The 24303-nt window shown below is 35.3% G+C and overlaps 1 protein-coding gene across 1 annotated transcript; it reads right to left on the bottom strand.

Annotated features, from left to right (window-relative positions):
- Nucleotides 1-6: 6 nt before the first annotated feature.
- Nucleotides 7-22685, bottom strand: LOC116345197 (latrophilin Cirl). Its single transcript, XM_031774377.1, has 16 exons — nucleotides 21356-22685; nucleotides 10242-11912; nucleotides 9265-9561; nucleotides 8931-9084; nucleotides 7951-8785; nucleotides 7491-7818; nucleotides 7071-7325; nucleotides 6752-6965; nucleotides 6359-6605; nucleotides 4214-4379; nucleotides 3682-3914; nucleotides 3431-3528; nucleotides 3083-3314; nucleotides 2545-2989; nucleotides 1725-2436; nucleotides 7-1618 (listed from the first exon to the last, which is right to left on the bottom strand). The coding sequence occupies exons 2-16, from the start codon at nucleotides 10675-10677 to the stop codon at nucleotides 1501-1503; spliced, it is 4770 nt and encodes a 1589-aa protein (XP_031630237.1). The 5' UTR covers nucleotides 10678-11912; nucleotides 21356-22685; the 3' UTR covers nucleotides 7-1500.
- Between the last annotated feature and the right edge of the window lie 1618 nt (nucleotides 22686-24303).

The raw sequence follows: 24303 nt of genomic DNA, 5'->3' as shown, positions 1-24303 counted from the left end.
AAAAAGTACGTTTTAATCAAATCCATTTATTTCATTTTGTATTTTAACATGTTTTTTTGTTTTGTAAATTTCACACACATGATTAATGTGAAAAGTGACAGTTTCGATAAGAAATGGTGTTCGTTTGGTTGCTTCTTTTCTCGTGAAAATTATATTTATTGATTGCGCGGTGTTAATGTAAGCCAAAGAATATTGCTCTCTTGCCACAATGGCTATCTCACTCATTCATCCATGCGATAAATCGCAATAAAATACACTTAAATGTTTAATTATGTAGATTCGAAAAAAACGACTGTCTAAGTGTACAACAGGACACATTGAGCGAAACCAAGGGGAATTTTACATTTATTTTTCAACATTTCTACACAGGAACGATATCGACTATTTTTTTAATATTTAAATTGGTTTTGTTCTTCAACACACCGATCTGTATGCGTGTCTCTTTCTCTTCCATTCTGTCACTAACATTATGATTGACATTTTTATTCCAAAACATTTTTCTATTGGAACGGGTTTTTCTTAGACATTCGGACACCATCAACTAACATTGAAAATAGGAATTATGGTTTTTGGTTGAAATGGTAAAATATAGACAATAGCCAAATGTTAAAACAAAAACAAGTCAGTTTTGCGAAACGAAAATAATCAACTCTTAAAGCCAATTAACACACTGCGTTTGCAGCACTTTCAATGGGGAAAAAGTTCGAACTGAAAAAAAAGAATAGTTGATAATTTTGCCAAATAAAGACATACTTCAAAGTTGCAATTGGTAAAAGGGGTTTAGTTTTCTGACGAATTTTTGGGTATCTGCGATTTATTTATTTTATCTTCTATTTTTACATTTATATATATATATATATTTAATATAAACATATATGATTGTTTATCAGTTTGTCATCTCCGCTGCATTCTATATCTCACAATTCTTTCGATTTTATCATCTTCTATCCTAACATCGAATGGTATCGAGTGTTTCGTTTTACTCTTTCTTTCATATTTTCTTTTTAACTTTCGACCTTAAAAATGGTTTAATTACATAAAATTGCCTCCAATGATAATTATTACAAAATATTACACTTAAATAAAATTCTATAGTGGAACATAGGATCATTAATCTAAATGTTTGCATTGTTTTAATTTTTTTTGTTATTTTACTTCACAATTTTGTGTATTTCATTTTTGACTAATCATTTAATTCATAAATTTTTTGTTTGCTTATGTGAGTGTGTACTATGTGTTTAAGAATTGATTTGTGTACTTCTTCTTGAAAGTCGTGTATGCCATATGATTACGTGAGATAGTCCGTTTGTGAACTCATGTAGGAATGATAATTTTATTTCTCTTCTTCTCTCTATTAAACAACATACAAAATGAATGTGAATAAAATCCCAATGTTTCACCGATTCAAACCGATTTGATGAAACGCATTTGTTCCACTTCTTCTTCTGCATTCACCGTCGCCATATCTCTGTTTGTTTAGCATTTCTATTTTGTGTTAAATTACGAATTGGGTAGTGGTTCCAAGTAACACGTAACAGTGTTATTTTCATTCAACATTGCAGATATATTGCGGCCAATTTGTGGCGGATGCTTTGGTTCTTGCTGTGACTGCACAGACCTGTCAATAGAAAAAAACCATCGAAAAATTTAAATAAATGATTGTGTGTGTGTTTTTTATTGCACATTGTGCTCTATCAATTCAATGACATGAATTCTTAATATACCTGCTGTGAGGCGGCTGTTGTTGCTGTGCCGTAATTGCATCCATTTTATGGCTGCTATTCGTATGGGCTACTCGAATGTTTTGCAATAAATTGTCGCTATCTCTGGTTGGTGAATGTAGATAATCATTTAATTCACTGCCATCACAGTTTTCATTTGTTCTTGTGCTTAAAATTTCCTCATAAACCGGCTCTTCATCAGCATAGCTATTATAATTTTGTGGCGGCATATTATTACATTCGACAGCAGCAGCTGTTCCAGCCACCGAAGCAGCGTTCATTTGTTGCTGTCGACTAATATGCCGTGCATTTGGATTTGTATTTAACCATGAATTACGATTGTTCATATCACGCCCATTGAAATCGCCATTCGATCCGAATGTGCCACGCATATTTGGATGTGATGGTGAATGTGCATTGGCTGATGATTGTTGGTATTGCATCATTTTCTTTCGATACGATGGATAATTTTGGCCTTGAGCATGCATCATTTCAGCACTGCCACCACCACCGCATATTGAATCGTCGACAATTTGATGACGCGACAATTTATTCAATTGGTAACTGGTTGGATCGGCGGTTCCCGTCCAATACGAGTAATCATGTTTCATTGGCGATGAAAGCATTTGTTGTGTTGAGCTTGAACCTTGTGACTTCAATGTTTTACTACTATTGCCCATCTTACGATCATAGTACATCATTTTTGCATGATCATCTAAAGAGAAACGAAACGAAACAAAAAAAATAAAATTAGAAAGGGAATTATTACATAAAATCGAGCAATAAGATTAATCGATTATGTCGATTACAACATTACACATACCGTGTAGCTGATGAAACTGTTGTGAGTTAGCTGAATGCGGATAAATGAGTTCGGGATTTTGAAAATCATATTGGCCATACTTGTGGCCACCGGCATATTTGGATGAACCGGCTGGTGACATGGCACCACTTCGATGTTCACGTAATGTACCCGAATACGGTGGCATCGCATTGTGACGTTGCATTTGATGATGACGCATCAGTGTGCTAGTTTGACCATGCGGATGATGTGATGGTGATACGGTTAGGAATGTTCCGGTAACATCGGCTGCATCGGGACCATTTTTCTTTTTTGTTGATGTATTCGATGCTGGAAGTAATACATTTGCGCTCAATGCATTATTCGCTGGACTGGCAGTCGGTTGATCTTCATTCGTAATGACAGCACACTGCAAGCATTGTGGCAGCCATGAATTTTTCACATATTTCTGATATTCACGACGAATCTAGGAAATTTAATAAGATTTTTTTTTATTTCGATGTTCAGTCTATGTGTTTGGTGCCTTTGTGAATACGCAGACATACAAACGAATACTTACTCGTTCATTTTGTAGACAGTGATAGCACATAATGAAAGCGCCTTGTATAATATTCAAAACTACAAATCCATAGCCGTAGAATGTGATATTTGCCTGTGCGCCACTGTAGTAATACGTTGATAATGTGCCAATTGAATCGTATAGCCGATGCAAATTGACCATATACAAATAGGCACAGATCCAGCACGCGACGAAAATGAGTTGAAAAATAAATGAACCATGCAATTGGAATCTGTGATTTCGCCAAAAAAAAAAATTGATTAAACGTGTAATTAGTAATTTGTTTTTAAAAATTATCTTGCATTCACAGGTAGATCGATTAAAAATTAACGAAAAAATTGTACACACCGAATGTTGGCTAATCGTGTTTGCTCCTTGTTTTTCAATGCAGTTTTATGTTTTTTACATAAAACAAATACCGATATTATAATGTACGCAAAATTAGCCTATTATAGAGGAATAAAACGAGCAAAAAATAGAGAGGGACATATTTGATTAGATTCTTGATAAAGGGCGATTTACTGGCTGGAATGGTATGTAGATCCAAAAATAAAACTAAAATAAAATTAAAAAAAAGTGTATATGTAGATGGTCATTACCAGAATATAAACGCAGCATGGCATTACGAATGTAATATAAAAGAGATAGCTTTGTTCCATCCAAACGCATGCATCGGCTTTAATCGTATAAGCGCTTGGATCAATACCTAGCGATATAGCGACTATGGTAAACGAAAGCCCATACGTGATTAGATAATATGAAATAACACGCGACGAACTTTCCACATCTAGCAAAATCTCCTCGGTGGTAAGGACAATGTACGATTGTAAGCCTGAAATGATTGTTTTTTTTTTGTCATATGTCATTGAATTGTTTCAAATGGTTTTCGTGTTCTCGCCTTCACACGGATTTATTGTCATTGTTGTTGTTGTTTCTCTCTCGATTTTATTTTAATTTATATGGTGCAAAAACACGCATAAGCATAAATTCATTAAATTTAACAAAAATCTTTGTCATTCAGTTATAAAAAAGAACAGAAAAGCAGCGCAAACAAACGAGCGAGGAAGACAAGCAAGTGCATATTGAAGAACGATTAAAAAAAAACAAACAATTGAAGAGCGACACACTTACCTTCTAAGAAACTCCAACTGATTGTGCATAGGAATGCACAATGTAAAAAGGCTGTTGTAAAACCGCACAACATGTTCGATTCATTTTGAACGTTACCCAACCAAATGAGCACTTCAGTTACCAATAGACAGATGTATAGATTTTTATAAATTGTCGTTCGATTTGACTAAAAAATTGTAACAGAGAAATAAGAGAGAAGAGAAAGAAAGAATGAAAAAAAAGATGATTTCAGTTTTAGTATATCAGAAACAAATGCCAAAATTCAATGAAACAAAAAAAAATTGTTGGTTTTTTTGTGTATACAAATTCGAAAATAAAACATGTCAATTTGGAAAAATGTTCAATTTGATTAATTTGGTCGTATTTGTTGTCCGAAAATGGTTTGAAAGAATGAAATGAAAAAAAAAAATCTCAAATAAACTGAAGACAACACACAAATTGAATAGAATTTGATGTCGTCTTCAACCACAAAATATGACTTGATTTGATCTGATATCCAAAACAATGATTCTACAATTTCGCTACAGATTTGTTACTCTTTACACATCCTTGTCACTTAAAAAAAATACAATAGTGATAATTACAATTACAAGAATGAAATTGAACGAACACAAAAATAATGAGCGAGATAATCAAAAATGAAAATAATAAATGTCAATATTTATTCTGTTTTCGTTTTATTCGATTATGAAAAATATAAAAAAATTGTGTATTTCTTATTTTTTTCGTTTTTTTATAAATGAGTGTGTTTGATGCCGCTTTTATTCTTCCGATAATAATCCGGTTATTGTATTTATTGCAGAAAAATGGAAATTGCAAACTAAACAGAGAATTGGTGTGAGTGTGTGTATTGTATAGATTTTACATGGCTTTTTTTACAATTAAAAAACAAGCGATAAAAACTGAGCGATTTTTTTTTCATTCTCAGTTGTGTGTTAAGTATGATTTCTGTGTCATTTTGGATTTTTCTTAAAAGAAGATGATCAAAGGATGTGTCCAGAGATGTTTTCGAAATGAAATTTTGGCAAAATTTTGTAATTGAATCAATTTTTCGAATCGCTTTCAATCAATTTTTTCGAATCTAGATTTTCTTATACGCATGAAATCATACTTACAAATAATCGATATTTGTACATGAAATTAATGATGACACCCTAAACATTAAAACTATCACAATGGTTTTCTATTCGTCTAACACTTATGCGCATTGAATTAAATAAAATAAAATTGTATAATTGGATTCATCTAAAAAAAAGTCTTTGTAAGATATTAAAAAAAAAATAATTGTTTTTCTAAATAAAAAGAATAAAACATTCGTGTGTGAATTAAAAAAAAGCTTTGCACAATATTATTGCAGTTGTTATTGTATGTGTGTCCCTAGACGATTTGTTGAGAGTATCGTGGATAGTGCGAATGCAGATGACCTTGTAAGTGACCACGAGCAATGAAATTGTTTGGATTGCCCATTCTTGTCATGGAAAAGTTCTCATTGGTGGCATTGTTGGTGGTAGTGGTGGTGGTGGTGGTGATGGTTGTGTTGGCGACGGTCATACGGCCACCGATCGTATTGTCATCATTGTCCGTTGCATTCAAATTCATTTCGCAACCATCACCACCGCTGGCATCGCCACCTTTACGCAAATTCATTATTAAATTATTGTCATCAGTGTTTCCATCATTGACGGCATTATCGGCGATTTTAATGCCTAAACTATTGTTAACATTGGCCGAATTAACGGTATTTGCATTGAATACATTCGAATTGAATACAAAATGATTGTGAGCATTGCCATGCTGTGGTGGCATCGGTGGCAAATGAAAATGATGATGATAATGATGATGAAAATGCTGATAATTTTGCAATGGAATTCGTTCGCTTAAGCTATTTACTGCGCTAATCGTACAATCATTGTTTGGCATCGTTAAAACATTTTGTGGATTTTCATTATTAGTATTATGCATTGGACGACCACGCATTGATTGACATGTGTGTGCATTTTCGGCGACACCAACATCACTATTGCAATTATTATGATGATGATTATGGTACACTTGATGTTGTGTGTCAATATTATTACTACTTAATTGTATTGAATTTGTTTGTAATGTATCTTGTCCATTTTGTTGTCGATTTTGTGTTCTTACCTTAATAAAAATGCCATTAAAAAACTTTAGTGTTAACAGGGCTATTACTACAAATACAATACATATGGCAATGCTGATTGAGATTAGAATGCGCATATTTTCATCGAAAAGTCCAATTTGTTGAATAAATTGCGCCGTATCATCGATAACATCCATCAATATGGCAAAATTCGTCAAATGATTGCACATACAAATTGTGTGCGTTCGATTTGTTTGATCAATGTGACATCCATCCTCCGACCATGCACTGTGTATCAACAAATGAAATTTAAACAAAACCCGGAAGAGAAGAAAAACAAAAACATTCACCAAAAATTATTTAATATGTTCGAAAATGGATTCAAATTCGAATTGCATTCGAATTAAAATAGTAAATAAAAAAATGTTTCATACTGATCAATATAATTCCAGAATACACATGTTGGATTTGTAACGTTGTCGGTTTGCAAATGTTTCAATATCAATCGAATCGGTTGAGATAATTGGATGTGTCGCCCTTTGCCCAAACTGGCCGATATCACTTTGCTATTGAGAATTCGAACACGAGATTGCTGCGTTTGTGTTGTATTCACATTCTCTTTTGCGACCGGAGCATATTCGGACGGTCCTGAAATCAAACAACAAACGAAAATAAATTAAATTTTCAAAATTCATTCATCACATTTCAAATGATAAGAGAGGTAATTAATGTGGTCGAATAAAATGGCATTACCTATTGTTTCATCATTGCTGACACTGTCATAGGATTTTGGTTCGTTTGTGGCTGAATCAAGTGGCCGAAGAATCGATTCAAGCCGATCGAATGCCACAAATACGATGCGCACTAATCCACCTTCGCTATTCTCAAGTAAAGCTCCTCGTGGTAATTCAATGCTATCTTCACTATTTGTCTCTTGCTCAATTGTTTTGTCAGGAAATACTTGATTGCTCACAATATTACGTGTTTCAAGGACTCGAACAGATAAAACTGTGAAAAGGAAAGGAAAGCAAAGCACACAAAAAAGCGCATACAGTTTCATTATCCGTTTAAATGACATTGTTCAATTTTCCTCAATATACATTATTATTATTATTATTATTATTATTAAATGGACTGACAAAGTGAAAAAAAGAATTAATTGAATCGACTTACGAATATTCTTGACCTTTTGCACCACACTTCGTTCGGCCGCTATTGTATCGGCAAGTAAAAAGGCATTATCTTCTAATCCGGTTAATAGCGATGTAGCAACTCGCATTTGATCTTCAAAGCTTAAGTCCATCCACGAATATTGCTGGGTTTCATCGAGCAAATTGCTTCCCGTTTTTACGACACTGTTCAGAAGCTCCAATACGACCGATTCACGTTGACGTTGATCGGAAAATGTCTCAATGTCATAGGTCATTTTTTCGCATAACGATTGAATGATTTTCGTTGTTACGAGCATATCGCCACCGTACAACGTTTTGCTATTAGTAACCTGTAAGAGAAATGAATATGTTTCAACAACAACAACTACAACAACCTCATTTTGTGTAAATTAAAATTATCGATTAGATGTCAAAAGAAAATTGAAAACGGTTTTTATGGTGTTGCCGGATGAGAAATTTACCTGTGATAAATCATTTGCGATGCTGACCAAAGCTGAATCCCGTTGATTTACACGAACTTCGAGGCTATTCAGCCATAAACTTCGGCACTGTGTGAGATCTGGTGTATTTGGTTGCCACATATATCCACGTTCTGTGTTGCTTGCATACAATGGATCATCATCCATATGATTGTCATTGATGTCGTCGGCCATTTGATTACGCACCAACGACGGTAATTTTTGTGATTTTGTTGGTAAAAGTGTGCCAGAGCATCGCCATTTGGCAATGCCGGTGGAACCGGGCGGACATGGTTGTACATTGATTTCACCCACTCGGGTATAATTCCAAAAGAGATTCCGTGCTGTGGTCGAACCACAATAAAGACCACTTGTGTCATCGCCGTAAACATTATTATTGTTAATTGTGTTCATTGACTGTGCACCGGCTGTTTTTCCGGTATTAGCAAAGTCTTGTTGCGAATTGCCATCTTCATTTCGATCATCATTAGCTCTATCGCTGTCTTCATCTTCATTGCCGTTTTCCGAATGGATTGTTTTGGGTGGCGCTGAAAATGTTGACGATGACACTGCATTGTTGCCGCTAAGATTTATTGCTGAATTTTGATTGCTATATATTGACTTGGTGACTGCCGCAACCGATGCATTTTCATTATTTCGATTGGTAGTCGATGATGCATTGAATGTTTCATGGTTGGCATTTTGTGTGCCGCTTACTTTCGATTTTGTCACAGATTTAGGTCGATTCGATACCGAATCATTTGAATTACTACTTGGTTTGCTATTACTAATATACTCGTTATCACTATTGGACTTGTTGCTAACATTAAAATTATTTCTGTAAATGAAGAAAGCGAAAGAAAAAAGATTGATTTGTTTGTGTTTTATTCAGTTTCGTTTCATTTTGCTATTATTCAAGCAAACAAGAACGGGCGAAAAAAAAAATGTCAAAATGGTAAGAGTGACAGGGAAAAATCGCTCACCTATTTACAATACTGTCAACTGTAGACAATGAATCCAAGTCACGTATACGGGCTGTCGTTGGATAGCGTATGGTTGATGTGCCCCAAACGCTTGGTTGTGATGTTATCAGCCACGCTGGGCTTGGCCGAGCTGTTGTTGATGTGGCTTGTGCCGCTAGAACAATTGTGAATGAGAGAGAGAGAGAGAGAGAAAGAGAGAAAAATAAATGAAACCGCAATTTAGCTCATACACACATAAAACAACCCTAATCAAATGCGACAAATTATTCATCATTCAGCCGAGAATGAGAGCGAAAGAATAAATAATACACAAAAAAAGCGGGTCGACGCTTACCTGATACACATTGATAATGAGCTTCTAAGTATTTATGTGTGCCGGGACATGGATCGCCAAATGTGTTTGTGCTGGCTAATATACTGCAATTTTGCTTGTGTGAACATTTTGCGTACAGTACACGCAAGCTTTTAGCCGACATGCAATTGACACTCCAGTCGACATTGCCTTGATCATTGCAAATTGTTATTGAAAATCGGCCATAATTTGCACGAATCAAATTGATCACATAGCCCGGCTCACATCCGATTGTCAACGTTTTTTCCTCACATGCGTATGCCGTATCATATTTGGGCGCTGCACGACAAAATCATCATCATCATCATCATCACCAAGTCGAACACAATGAAAGAAAATAAAAAGAAAACAATAAGCGTGAGTCACTTGAGATTTGAGGTTTGTTCGATTTTGATGAGCGAACAATTTCCGAAGAATTTCAATGGAAAACCACAAGCGGAAACTTTTCGGGCCAACCAAACGAAAAAATAAAAATAAAAAAAAATAAAAATGAAATGCGAAGAAGGCGGTTGACATTGTCTCGTAAATAACCGTTTGGGGTTTTCAATTGGCAATAATCATCTAGTAGATGACGAATGCAAAAGTCATTTTAAAGTTTCGCAATGCGTCACATGCTTCAATGAACACTGATCCAGCGCCCAACTTGCTCGCTCGCTTGCGCTTATTTGTTCGCCCAAAACGGAACGATAAAACTTTCAAAAGACAATTTACATGTCGCGCATCTATTGATGAGTCTCTCGTTCGCTTGCATGAAACAAGAGAGAATATGAGTGTTCGAGCTCATGCACCGTCAACTAGAGATAGATGATAGACTATGGGTGCCTCCTTGCCTGAATTTATTTTATGTTTATATTTATATTCCATTCGTCAAGTGAATGCTGTGCACGGCAATTCGTGCACGAACAAACCGGCGATATGGATGGATTTTAAATGAAATAGATGGACACGTTTATACTTACTGACAGCAACAACGGAAACTGGATATATCGACAGTGATACAAATAGCGTAATGTACAGAGATATCATTAAAGTATTAACTAAATTAGTGGCTAAGAGATTTGGTTTAACGACTATTCGTTCATGCGACGGAGACGATTGCTGAATTTGTGCGTATTGGCTGTGGCTGTTGCTATTTCGGTTGCTGTTGATATTTTGGTTTTGGTTGTTATTGTACTGGTTGTAATGATGTAGTCGTTGTCGTGTATCGGTTGTACGGTAAATGTTCTGGAGGTGAAGCAGCAACGTTGATAAAATTGCCGTGGCTAAGTTTCCGGCTGCGATGATGTCTATGACTTTCTTCGGTAATTTACATATAGATGACATTAAAATAATGAGCAAAACGGCATGTGGCTGTTGTTTCGGTCGATGTTTGCGTTCGTGATTTGGCCTTTTCATCAAAGTTTCTTCTCACTCAAATACGCGGTATTAAAACATACAACAACCCAAAAAAAATTAAACGAAAATTCCGAACAAATTGGGTGTTGTTGCTGTTGTGTTGCTTCTTTGTCTCTCCTCTGTGAATCGTTTGACGTTTTTTTTTTCTTTTTTGTTTTATCTCTGTTTTTCTACGTTAATTTTCGTGTATATTTTTCCCGATGTTTTGACGATTGGTGACAGCCGCAGAAAAATGCGCGCGCGTTTCCAACCGAAAATTATGAATAATATTTTTGTTGAATGTATTTTATTTTCGGGTTCAAAAAAGATAAAAACATTTGTTTTCTCTCTTTTTTTTCTCGTGTGGATTATTTTATCGTAATGCGATCGGTCGATGCTCCTCACACGCTGAGCGATTTTCGATTTTATTATCGATTATCTCGTTGAATTCGAACCGCATGAATAACATATGCGCTTGGCGTATATTATTTTTCGATCGTTTGAAATATGCGTTATGTGTTATGTATGCGACTTTTTTTAAACAACAAAAAATGGGTTGACACAATTGATATATTAGATTGATAGAAAACAACCGAGAATATTTAAAAGGTTAAAAAAAGGAAACAAAAAATTGTATCTATCGCTCGGTTTGTATGTGTTTTTTTTTTGTTATTCTGGTTATTTGTTCTGATTAAAAATGCATGTACTTTGACTCTGACCCATTCAGACCGCACTGAAATTCAATCCTGCGATTTGCGCGAGCGTACAACTATGTATGTGTTTATGCTTCACTATGGTGGAAATGTCGATTTTTATACGAATATAAATTTGAGATCGATTGAATCGTCGTATTTTATGAATGTTTTTTTTTCTTCTTCGTTGAGGTTGAGGTGTACAAGAGAAAAATAAAAATTCTGTTTACAAAATTTAAATCGAACCACTTTTGAAATGGGTTTCTTCGATTTTTATCAGAACGCCGAACACATATATGTAAATGTTTAATGTACGAACGAATAACGATGAGATAAAATGTTCTTCTCTTATTCGACGTATGATGAATATGCAAATGTTATTATATTTTTCCCTCTATTTTGAGCGCATTTATAAATCGTGGTTGTGGTTATTTTTTTAACGGTCGATGATACACATATTTCATTTTCATATCATCTAAGCTGTAGCACTTCAATATCTGTTTCAGGTGCTGTTCACCGCCTCCGCTGCTCCTGTTGCTGCTGCTTTGTAAACGTTGATTGTTCCTGCAACAAAACCACAGAAAAAAGCAAACAAATGAATTTTCAAAAAGAAAAGAAATTAACTACGTGAATACTTTTGATCTTAGCATAAACATTTAATCGAGACAAAAAATACTCAAACGGACGGATTTTTCGAAGACCAAAGATATAAAAATAAATCAACACCTGCTCGAATCTTATGTACACAATCACATGAATCTTCATTATTGTCCCCTCTATTTCAATAGTAAATGCGTGTATGAAAAGAGTGAGTGAATGTGTGACAAGTAAGTGTTGCCCAACCGACCACACTATAATTCGATTCAGGTAATCATTTTTCGAAGGGTAATTATAATCAATGAAGATGGCCACTTTGGTGAACGCAACACATAGAAAAATGTGTGCCAATCTAATTAGGCGAGCATAATGTGCGTTTGAAACGGTTAATTCACAATATATCTCGGCCCGAACAAAAGGGATCTTTTCGATCAACCGCTTCCATACACACTTATATTCACCTGAGCGGCACAGCAGCAGCCATAATATAAAAAAAACCTCATTATTGAGAAAGCCTTTGTTCGACAACATAAGCGGCGAACGACTGTGCCTAAACACATCCATTCATGCTTTGAAGACTTTTTAATTGAATGAATATTTTAATAAGCAATTTATGCGAGCGCTCGTTTGCAATTGCTGCGAATACAATCACGCACACACATTTTTTTCGCCCAACGGAATATTACCCAAAATGAAATTTGGTCGCATTTTTTCTTCTTATTTTTTTTTCGTTTTGATTCAAACCAACCATTTGAATCGTCTTATGTTCGCATCGTCACTTCAATATCGTTGTTGATTTTTCTTTTTTTTTCTCTTGACAAAATCCAGCGGGAGTTCCTATAGATTTAGCATGACAAAACATGTTTTTTTTTTCACGGTGTGCCGCCCCAAAATGGAGTCTAGCCGCTAACTCACGACACCATCCATATAAATTACCTAGGTATGTATATATCCACATGAATAAAAAAAATTCATGTTGGAAATGCAAATCCATTCTAGATTCTTATTTCACCATATCTTATCCAATCGAGAAATTCTTTTAAAGTAGATTTAAAAACTTTTCTTGCAAAATTTTCCTTCTTTTTTTTCCCCGCTGCTCGTTTCGATTCTCAACGCAATAAATTATTAAGCAATCGATTAAAAGACGTGATATGGAGATTGAAGATGTAAAAGATTGAAGTAGCGCAATGATTGACGATTCGATCTAAATTCCCCAACGACAATTGACGAAAATGTTTTGCGAGCGAGAAAGAGCAAAGGCACGAGATGATTAAAAAAAAAAACAACAACGAATCGTGACACATATTTTCCACGGTCTCTAGTTTTCTATTTATTGGCAAAATCTCTGACTCACCAGCCGAATAAACACTATAAACATATCGTTTAACAAAATAAAAATCTCAATTTCATGAACTCAACCAATTCTCGTGTTTCGACATGGTGTTGGGGCTGGAGTGTGTGTATTATATGGTACACGGTGCACATAAATTAAATAGATCTGATGAGCATTTTATGAAATTTTTGCCAATCGATTGGTTTTATTGGCAATGAGTTTTTTTTTTCATCTCCTTTGCACACCACACTGCATGCTTATACATATTTTGTGTGTTTGGTTTTTTTTTTTCGTTGGTTCGATACACTTGACTATATCTATCTTTCCAGCATTATTCATTATATGAATGTTGAAATGATATTGTGCGCCCTTTTCCCTTTGACGTACGCGATCCGCACGTTTTGTGGATGCGACGAGTGAAACAAGACAACAACAAATGCTTTAAAGCAAGTGAGATCGAATATGAGCGTGGCATCGTGCAGAAAATCGAGCGCATTTTTTTTTCTTCGTCGATTTGTTGTAGAGCGTAAAATTTTTCATATTACACGCCATTAGATTACAATAACGTGCAAAGAATATTGTGTACGGTTTTTTTTTATTTTTTTATTTTTTGGACTTGAAGAATTGTTGCTGATGTGAACTGAAATTTATTTTTCTTCAGTATTCTGTATGTTTATATGCCGAAAAGGCTGCCGTCGGTATTGTATCTATTTACGCAATTTTCGTGTTTCTCGATTTTCTCATTCCTCTCTCACTTTCCCGATTTTAATACGATGTAAACATACACACAATATAATTTCCATTATACACGATTTTTTTTATTTCTTTCGGTATAATGAAAAAGGCATTATTTCACGATGTGAACCCATCTGAAAAGCATATTTTTATACACTGTACACCACGAATATATATGTATATAAATGTGTGTGTGTGTGTGTGTGTGTGTGTGATTTGATTCGCAAAAGAGTGAATCGGTAAGTGTCGATTACGGATAATTTTCAATACATTTTATTTATATTTTGCCGCCTTTCGTTTCGTGTGTGAGTTTGTGTTACACACCTTCAAATGAATTGTGCCGAAGGTAGATTTGTATAGATTTGTGAAAGTCGTAATTCTTGCGAGCTCGAAACTCGAACAACAGAAAGAGTGCAAAACAAAAGGTATTTAGTAAAAGAGAGGAAAGAATGAAAGGAAAAAAAAACTCGTGTGCCAGACGGAGAATGAGTTTATACCACGAATATATATCCATCCTGAAAATTAGTAATAATAGTAACACAATGTAGTGCTCGCGCGCGATCCATGCAATAATCAACATAATGATAATAAGCATACACACACAAACAGACGAAAAAAGAGAGAAAATGTGCGCCATTATTATTATTACTCTTATTCAGCTTTTTTTGTGTGTTGCGTATTTGCTTGTTATTTTTGTTGTGTACAATTTTTTTTTCTTCTCTCTTTTGGTTGGATGAAATGAAAGATTTTTTTTTCACTATTTAAGGTGTATCGTTAAACATGTGTTTGTACCGGGTACAAAAATAACCCCATAAAATATCCTAGTATGTGACGATATGCCGAATACACCAAATTCACCGAATACCGAATGCAGAGTCACTGCATGTGAGTGTATGTGATTGTACGCTTCATTACTTTGCACATATATTACAAAAAGCAGCATTCATTTAGGTTTTTAGGAGGTAAATGGGAATAATGTAGACAAAAAAAACTCCGCATACACACATTAAACAAACGTTAAACTGAAAGAGAAGAACGAGATGAAAAAAAAAACGTAACACAAAAAGAAATAGTAGTTCATCGTATTGGTGGTAGTAGTAGTAATAGACACAAAGAGAGAAAAAGAGAATTCATTGCACAGATGAAGAAGCATAAGAAGTAGAAAAATATGTTGTAACTGTTGTCGCACTGGTACTGGATGCTTTTTGAGCACATTGTGTGACTGCGACGACGAAGATTTATACGTAGCACACTGTTGGCTCTTTCGATATGCTCTAAAATGCATGATTCGTATTTACATGTTGTTTGTATGCCTATTGTTCATCAAAGGCGAGGAAAAACACTGGAGTGCGATCAGTGTTTCATATTATATTCGGATATTCATACAGAAGCGTGTTTTGTTAAGCACAAAACAGCATGGGTTTTCCTCTCACTCTCCTATAAATACACACTTAAACACACACACACTTGGTGTGTGTGTGTGTGTGTGTGTGTGTGTGTGCACGGGGCTTTATGCTATGCATGTATAATGTCATGCTTAACGAATATGTCACAGTTCATAGAACACAAACCTTAATTATATTAAATTTAAATCAATATTTTTATTCTGGTGTGAAATATATTCTGTCGTGTGTTGTTATTGTATTATTTTTTCTTCTCTTCTTCTTCTTCATTTCTCTTTGTAATTTCATTTTGCGTTTCGTTTTTTTGCCGTTTTGCTTACATATTTTAGCCTCATATAGTCCTGGTTTATTTGCAGCGATATAGAATACGCTTGAAAGACATTATACCGATTATTATATTATATTTTTCATATAAAATGCGACATTCATGAGGTGAGTTTTGAGTGGAGGCTTAAACACACTCTCTTGTTCCCAACAATTTCGCGCGATTTAAACCGTTGGTGGTGGGTGCTATTATTGCTGCTCGACTGGCTATTTGTGTGTGCTCAATGTTCATCGTTGTGCTGTCGCCAGTTGTACGATAAGGATTTTCATGAAAATTTCATAGTCAATGCATGGAAAATCGAACGCCCAACTTACTTATTCACTTACTCTCTCCCTTTCCCTCTCCCTCCTTCTCTCTCTCTCTCTCTCTCTATCTAGCATTCGCGCTCTTGCCTTTTTGAGCCTTGTCTTCGAGGCGAAGAGAAATAAGGAAAGTATAAAAAATAGCAGCATAGAACCGTCGAATTAACACTGTTATCGACAGCAAAGCAGAAAAGAAAGCAAAAGCAAACCCCATCAAACCAGATGCAAATGAGTGAACGCAAAGTGCTTACATTGCTCGCAGGTATATCTATCGTATTGCGATATATAAATATATGCAGAGAGTGGTGTGTGTGTGTGTATACATTTCGATGGTTTATTAAATTGAATGGTGTGTGTACATTGGCGGCAACTAGATGCAACGCATTAACCATACTATGAGCAACGGGCCAATAACTCTAACACCATACAGCTCCTGAACCACTATCACAGACACACATTTAAAGAGCAACGGAGATCGAGAGTGAGAGAAAGAGGTAGTGGCAGGGAGAAGGAGATATATAGAGTGAAAGAGATCAAAATGAAACGATGATACAGCCACAGGCTAAATAATAACCAAAACTATATCACTCGATAAATGGCTCAATGCTTGAGTGCTTTGAGTGCTTAAATGTTTGCATTTGTCTCACTCTCTTTGGTACAATAAAAGCCGACACAATCTTACATCAGAGTCTCGATCTGTATCAATGGCCGGATAGATGGATGAATGGCTAGATAGACGAATGGACGTACCGGGCCTGAATGGATCGAGATGTGAATGTGAATTTTTATTATTTGATGATATGAGCGGCATCGAAATGGAACTCAATCAAACTGTTTCTATTTTTAATACATATACCATCTAAAATGGGCTCTTATGAATGCATAACAACTAGATGGCGAACGTTTGAAGAGCCACCAGCATTCCAGCTAACCAATTCATCATGATTCATGAACCAGTGCAAAATTGTGCTGTGCAGTGTATGTGCTTCTGAATATGATACACACAGAGAGAGATACGAAACCATCGTTATACCAACAGCCTAATGCCATACCGAATGTCATAAAATAAAATACAAAGAGCCCAGTTGAATAATAATAATCGTAATAATAACAGCAATGGAAATAACAACAAAAACAACGACAACGATAGCGGTGTAAGTAGCAGCAGCCGCATATAAACAGCACGACAGAAAAAAAAAACAGTGAACGTAATTAAAAATAAGAGCTCAACATATATATTTATGGCGAAATAAACACTATGATTTAACGAATGTAAGACATTAATAGATTTTGTATGTCAACTTGAATTCAAGCTACGTATTGTCGTGTATTTACGTATGAAATATCCATTTAAATACACGTTCAGGTTCACACCTGACTTGAGATGCTATGATTATAAACAAGTAACCGACAAACTCTTATGGTATTTCTCTCTTTCTTTGCTACTATGTGTGTATGAGTGTGTGTACGCCGTTGTTTGATTTTAATGCTCTGCATTCTCTCGCTCGCTCTCTCTTTCTCATTATCACATCGCAAAATGCAAGCAGCTTGCGTGTTATGATTAATAAAAGAGAAAGAGAGCGAGCGAGAGAGAGAGAGATGCGAGTGTGTGAGAGAGGGTAAGTATGGTAAAGAACATCGATTTACAGGAGTCGAAAACACGAGAATGTGATATATATAATGTTGCGCGCGGTCTCGCTGTGTTTGCTTAAGTAAACAAACTACCAATAGCACGCAAATATTTACACATATATTTATATTTATACATTGAGAATGAGAAAGGGCGAGCAATCGTCGGCAAGCGATATGTGTGTGAGAGCAAAAGACAGAGTTCAAATGGTATTGCATTCGGGATTTTGCGGAAAACGCAAAATTCACAAATTCAAATACGAGAGAAATAATGGGGATAGAGCGAATTCAAACTATTGAGCCATCGTCTGGAGGGTTTTATTGCTGTAAACTGAGCAATTTGGAATCAACATTTGTCTACTGTCTCTACCATTGCAATAACATTCAAATTTTACCCAATACTCGTGTACAAATACAAACAAACATAATGTATGAAGCTTTTCATTCAAATGACACCTTAATCACACACAATAAACCAAATATTTCGTCACCCGAAAAATGGAAAATCGTTAATGTTTGTTGTTATCACTTGTGATGGTCGATTGTAATGATTGGATGGCTGTTCCATCGTTGAATAAAAAGACATCAGAAAAACAAGAGTTCAAAATGGATGGTCGGTAGGGTATTTTAAGAGTTTTTTTTTTGGCTGTATCTGGCCAACCAATATGTATACATATAAATATATTCAACCCATGTTAATCGTGAATGGATTTCCAAATTGGATTCAAAATGTACGTAAAAAGGTGCTTCGTCATATTCGACACTGCATTGCAAAGTTCCCCACAACACATCGTAAGCTCATCACCGCCGCCCCAAACACTTACTCGTTAAAACACAAAATCCATTATCATCACATATATTGGAGCATTCGTTCGAGTCTCTTTTGCTCTTGCACTACACTCAAACGTTTACAAACGGTATGCATATACATACGAGAGAGAGAGAGAGAGAGACACACACATGTGCATACATACACACCTTTTGAGTGGCTGATTTTCAGCAATTTAGTGATTGATTTTGCGCTCAATGAGAATGTGAGCGAGAAAATGCGACGATAGAGGTGATGGCAACGATGACGACAAGAACCGTTCGACCACCGTCAACAAATCCTATATGCAATTGGCCATAAGTGTCAATGTGTATCTGTGGCGGACAAATACTTCACATTCCACTATTTTCATCAATAACACAATTATGGATATTCAATTGGATGATGGACTTAATTAAAAATGCGATTAACGATATATCAACGAGCCGTTGTACGACCAATTGATCTGATTGTGAGTGAAACGAAGCAAAGCGGATGGCAAACGTAAATTGATGTATGAATGTGTATTGTTTAACGTTTGTTGGAAATAACGACGGCGACGACGATGACGACGGAGGGCGAACAATTGACGGAGGGGACGAAAAAGAGAAAAACAATTATGTATGAACATTTTTGATTGTTTACCGGGATCGATTTGGAATAGAGCAATTTACTTAACTTAGAACTTATAAATATAGTGAATTGAATTTGATGGGTTGAAATGGTTGGGCTAAAAGAGTTCATTTGTCACATGCACGCCAATTGTTGTCGACATCGTCGTCAAGTATGCACTTGCACATCGTATACACCAAAAAATTGCGCTCATAATTGAAGCATTTTATGTTCCATATATATTTATTCTTAAGGTCTCTCGGTTCGTTTAATATCGCCGATATAATATTGTGGCGATTGCATGTGCGGCATATGCTTGTTTCGTCTTGTTGCTAAAATTACAGAGAGAAGAAAATGAAAAAGGAAACAACAAGAAGAAGAAGTTGAAAAATAACAACAAATGAACTGTTCAATTTCCGCTCTGTGCCATTCGGAATCTGTATTTAGAAGCAAAAAAAGGAAAACATGAAAATCGTCACACAATCGGCGCGATGCTACATTACAATTTTTGAATGGCACTCGCTATTTCATATTCGACGCATTGCACGATGGTAAACGCACCAACCCAACTAACCAACAAGCCAAACAACTCAACACACGCACTTGTGTGTGACTGAATGCATTAATTTTTATTCAAATGCATTTTTATAAAAATAAATTGGTGTATGTTGTACACATATAAGTGTGTTGTATGTTGGCTGTACCATGGTGGCAAATGGCAAATGGCAAACTCAACTTTTCGTTTGACTTTTCAATTGATGGCTTGTTTCGTTTTGTGCGGTCTTATTGTTGTTTGCTGTTGTTATTTATGTTGTTGTTGCTGTTGGTATTTATTTTTCGCGTTTGCCTAATTTTAGTCATTTTGGCTTGGCTTGAGGCTTGGCACCGCGGCTTCGAAATGATTAGCACGTTTCGGCGTTTGCATTTGCTGTTTTATCCACTCAAATGGCTGTTGTTACATTTATTTTTTATTTTTCATTTCGGTTTGGTGTGTATGTTGGTTGTTTAACGACATTCGTTTTGTTCATCCACGAATTACTTTTTCCCCTTCTGATAATCCGATTAAAAATTAATAGCCAAGCAAAGCATGCCATCTGATTTGGATTAGGCGTTTCTCAATGAACCAAACAAGAAATTTCATGTTTTTGATCGCTAACTAATGAATGTCGTCGACGGTATAATTACTTGAATTTTTTCTCTTTCTCTCAATAAGTAAGTGTTTGTGTGTGTGTGTGTTTTTTTTTGTCGTCTATTTTTTTTCGGCCATAATTTTTGGACTTAAAATAAAACAAGACAGAAGGGAAAAAATTGAAAACGAAAAGAAAAAAATATATATTAAAACGAGAGACATGTTATGACCGAGTTGAATACCAGAACGAAATGGTGAATGTACACAGTAATGATGGGGCAAACAAGCGAACAGTAATTTAAATTTTTCAAAATTACGCCATGCGTATGTCATGAATTCAATTCAAATGTAATTGCTGCCATTTTTTCATCTTATAATTTTAACGTCGCGTTTCATCTTATATTTATTGTCTATATGTATGTGTATCTCGTCTATTTTCGGCAGCCTTTTGTTTACAATTTAGATTTTTCCCACTGTCGATTGCTCAATGGTTGTTACGGCTGCTGCTGCTGCTTCTGTTGCTCTTTCTATTGCTGCGACTGTTGCTGTGCGTGAGCATTGTATGTTTATGAATCGGGGGCTACCGATCTTGTATCTTTTAGTCGCACAATGTCATTTACTCTATTTGGGTAAGGCTTTAACCAAAGTTGAAAAAGGCGAAGGCGAAGGGAAAAATTTGTCATTTAAAATGTATGTCGTCCCTTTCGTATTCCTTGTCACATTCGCCTTTTTATGAATATTTATCACTTAAAATCAATTTTCATTTTCCCTGTGACTATTATGAATATTTTGTCTACTATGCTTACTCACTGGTTATGTGTTTTACTTGCATCGAATATACATTATACATACAGTCATCATCATGCACACAACATAAATCGAAACTCATTCACACCGTCTCTATCTCTAGAATAAATCTCTCTCTTCCTCATACGGCAACGTATGTATGGTTTTTTACTTTTTGCTCAAAATGATATGAACAAACTTTTTCTCAATTTTATAAATGACAATGAGAAATTCATGCCGAAAGAGGTAGACAGAGAAAGAGAGAGAGAGTGTGTGTGTGTAAATAATTGAAAATGCTGAAAGACAAAAACGCAAAACGCATTAACTTAATAAAATTATGACACTCACTCTATGTTGTTGTGATGAAGATTATTTTTTGATTCTTTCCTCTTTTATCGCGTTATTCATCTTTATGCATAATAATTATGGTATGTATGTGATACGCAGCTCTCTATCTCGGTTTTTCGTTCTTTCTCAAATCACCGTCTATTTTGTTGTAGCTCACTATTTCTTCTTTGGATTGCGAAATTGAACCGCAAATCAGAAAAAATTTATCAAGATCTTGTGGGTTCTGTTCAGATCTGTTTTTGTTTCGAAATATCAACTTCACTTGGTCGGTTATATTTCGTTATATTATTGTTGTTGTTGTTATTTTGCTTGGACTTTTGTGTGGTGTAAGTTATTTTTTTCCCTTTTTTTCCGACGTGAAAATAATATCACACACTTACACCAAAAATTATTATTATTTTTTTTTTATCTCGAAATCATTTGCTCGGGCATTTGCACTGTATTATAATATTTTCCTCGTTTCGATTTGATTGTCGATTTTTGGATGAAGTTTATTCTCCCTTTTGATTATGTTCATTTCAATTTTTCGAATGCACTGAAAACATTTTTCAATTCATGTAAAAATTTCACATCCTGAAATCGTTCGATTTTTGATTTCGAAAAACTAAAACATTTTTATTTCATTGCTTCCACAAGAGCCAAACAAATTTAATCAATTGCTTCGTTTCATTTTTGTCTCTCTCTCTCTTCCTCTTTTGTTCGTTTCTCGAAAATATTTCATTCAATTAGTTTTGTCGATGGCCGTTGTTTACTCTCTCGCATCTTATATAGATATTCACATTTTCGGTCTCATAAAATTCACTTTAAAACTCGCACACTATTTGCTTTTTCATTCACAAGAGCAAACTATTCTTTTACTTGTTTGAGCTAAAAAAAGACGGTCGAATTTGTCCGAAATTCGTACAAATGTAAAACATAAAAAAATGATTTTCATTTGTTACACGGTAAAATACACGAAACTCGCGACACACAAAAATATAGATTGCATTTAGTTTTTATTCCCGTGGATTTCTACCACAAATAAACACGATACAAAGCACCAAACATTCTCTTTACATGCGACACGAACCGTACAAGAGGAACAAAAAACAATTTTTTTTTGAAAAATGTAGAAGGTAAAAAAGATGAAAGAGCCAGCGCGAAAGCGAAAGAGCGTTCATGTATGGAGAGATATTACACATATAAGAGTCAATGTGTACATGTAGATTTTTATGTTTCTGTTGTCGTCGTTGTCTCAAACAATACACACGCATACAATTTGGTATACACACACACACACCGAGAGAAAGCAGTGAAACACATTGAATGGTGCCAGTGAGTTAAGTTCAAACACGGAATTAAACTGAGAATGGTTTACAGAGGCACAGCATAAAACCATTCGAAACATGCACGCACACACATCACTGCACACACTATTACATCAGCACACATGAACACGATGCCAAATAAAAATCGAATCGGTTTTTGTTGTTGTATTTAACTTCCAAATTCTTCATTCATACAGAAAATATGGCGAATACCGTTCGCTTCGGTTTTGTTATTGTCATTACTAGTCGTCGTTATAACATTTCACCTCACATATCGCATACATGCACAGCGAAACACACGCACACGAATACAATAAAAAAAAACAGAAGACCAAAGAATTGGTTCGAAAACGACCCAAAAATATTTTGTACGTGTGCACACAAAGGCACAATACAATTCTCCCTCACTCACAAAACACGATGCCATATACATACACATACGCACCGTTACGCACACATCGATGCATACACAGACATAACGTTGTTGTACGGCGCGTTCTTTGCATCGGCAATAGGATGCTTGAAATCGGTTTCAAATATGTGTATGTACAATATGCAACGTATGACAGCAAATTGTGTGCTTAGGAGATTGTTTTTTATGGAAAAAGGAATTGAATATCGCCAAACAGATGAGACTTTGTCTGAAAGAAATGACTCATGATTTCCATCATCATCATCGTCATCATCATCGTCGCTACGAATTTTAGATAAAATCACCTCTACAATTTTATTCGCTCCGATTTTGTGTGAATCATTCAAAAAATCATATTTTAATTAAACAACCGATCAAATGCAAGACAATCCTTTTGAATCGGCGAGATTGGTTTTGGAACAAATCTGAAGATAAAAATAAAATGCATGTGCCAAAAATATGTGGCGGTGAATGATGGAGATGACGATGCCTTTTCTGACGGTGTATATAGATGTGTATGTATTTGTATGTGCATGTTCTTGCATGCAAGCCTGTGTGTCCACATTAAAGAGCGTATTTGTATGCGTGTGCGTTTATGTTGTTGGTGTGAATTCTCTCCAGTGTGCCTTGTACTGCAAGTAATTGGTATTTATCGGACGGAATGACGAATTTGAAAGAAAATCGGTAGAAATGGGAACGACAAAAGGAAAAATCAACAATTTTGATTTTTTTTTTTATTTTTCGTTCGTCTTTCGTTAAATCGTTTACGTTTGCCACTTGCATTTGTACTTGTGGATCACACGGCAATACACTCAGGCCCTTAGATGAGAGTATGAATGTGCATGCACGTACATATAGATGATGAGAACGTGAACGGTACGTTCGTTTGAAAGAGAGAAAGACGATAGGTATTTTCCGTAGAAGTGGTTTCCACTTGAAATGTTCAAACGTTACATTTCATATAGATCTCGGTACGGCTATACACATATATGTGTATATATAATGTATATATCCCGATTAATTTATGAATGTTGGGTTTCCTTTACGCCATTTTCTTATTCTCTTCGGCCAAACTCAAATATATCTTATTAATTGCATGCGATAGCATGCATTATACTTCATATACCATTCATTCGGAAAGCGATTCCGTGCATCGATATTATACTTGAATTGCTCATTGTTCATTTCAACGTTCGCCGATCTATAGGTTCTGGTTCTGGTTGTTGTTG

The sequence above is a fragment of the Contarinia nasturtii genome, unplaced genomic scaffold (assembly GCF_009176525.2).
Source record: "Contarinia nasturtii isolate CC-2019 unplaced genomic scaffold, AAFC_CNas_1.1 Cnas_scaffold_1240, whole genome shotgun sequence".
NCBI classification, from domain to species: Eukaryota; Metazoa; Arthropoda; class Insecta; order Diptera; family Cecidomyiidae; genus Contarinia; species Contarinia nasturtii.
This window is presented reverse-complemented; position numbering and strand designations above follow the sequence as displayed.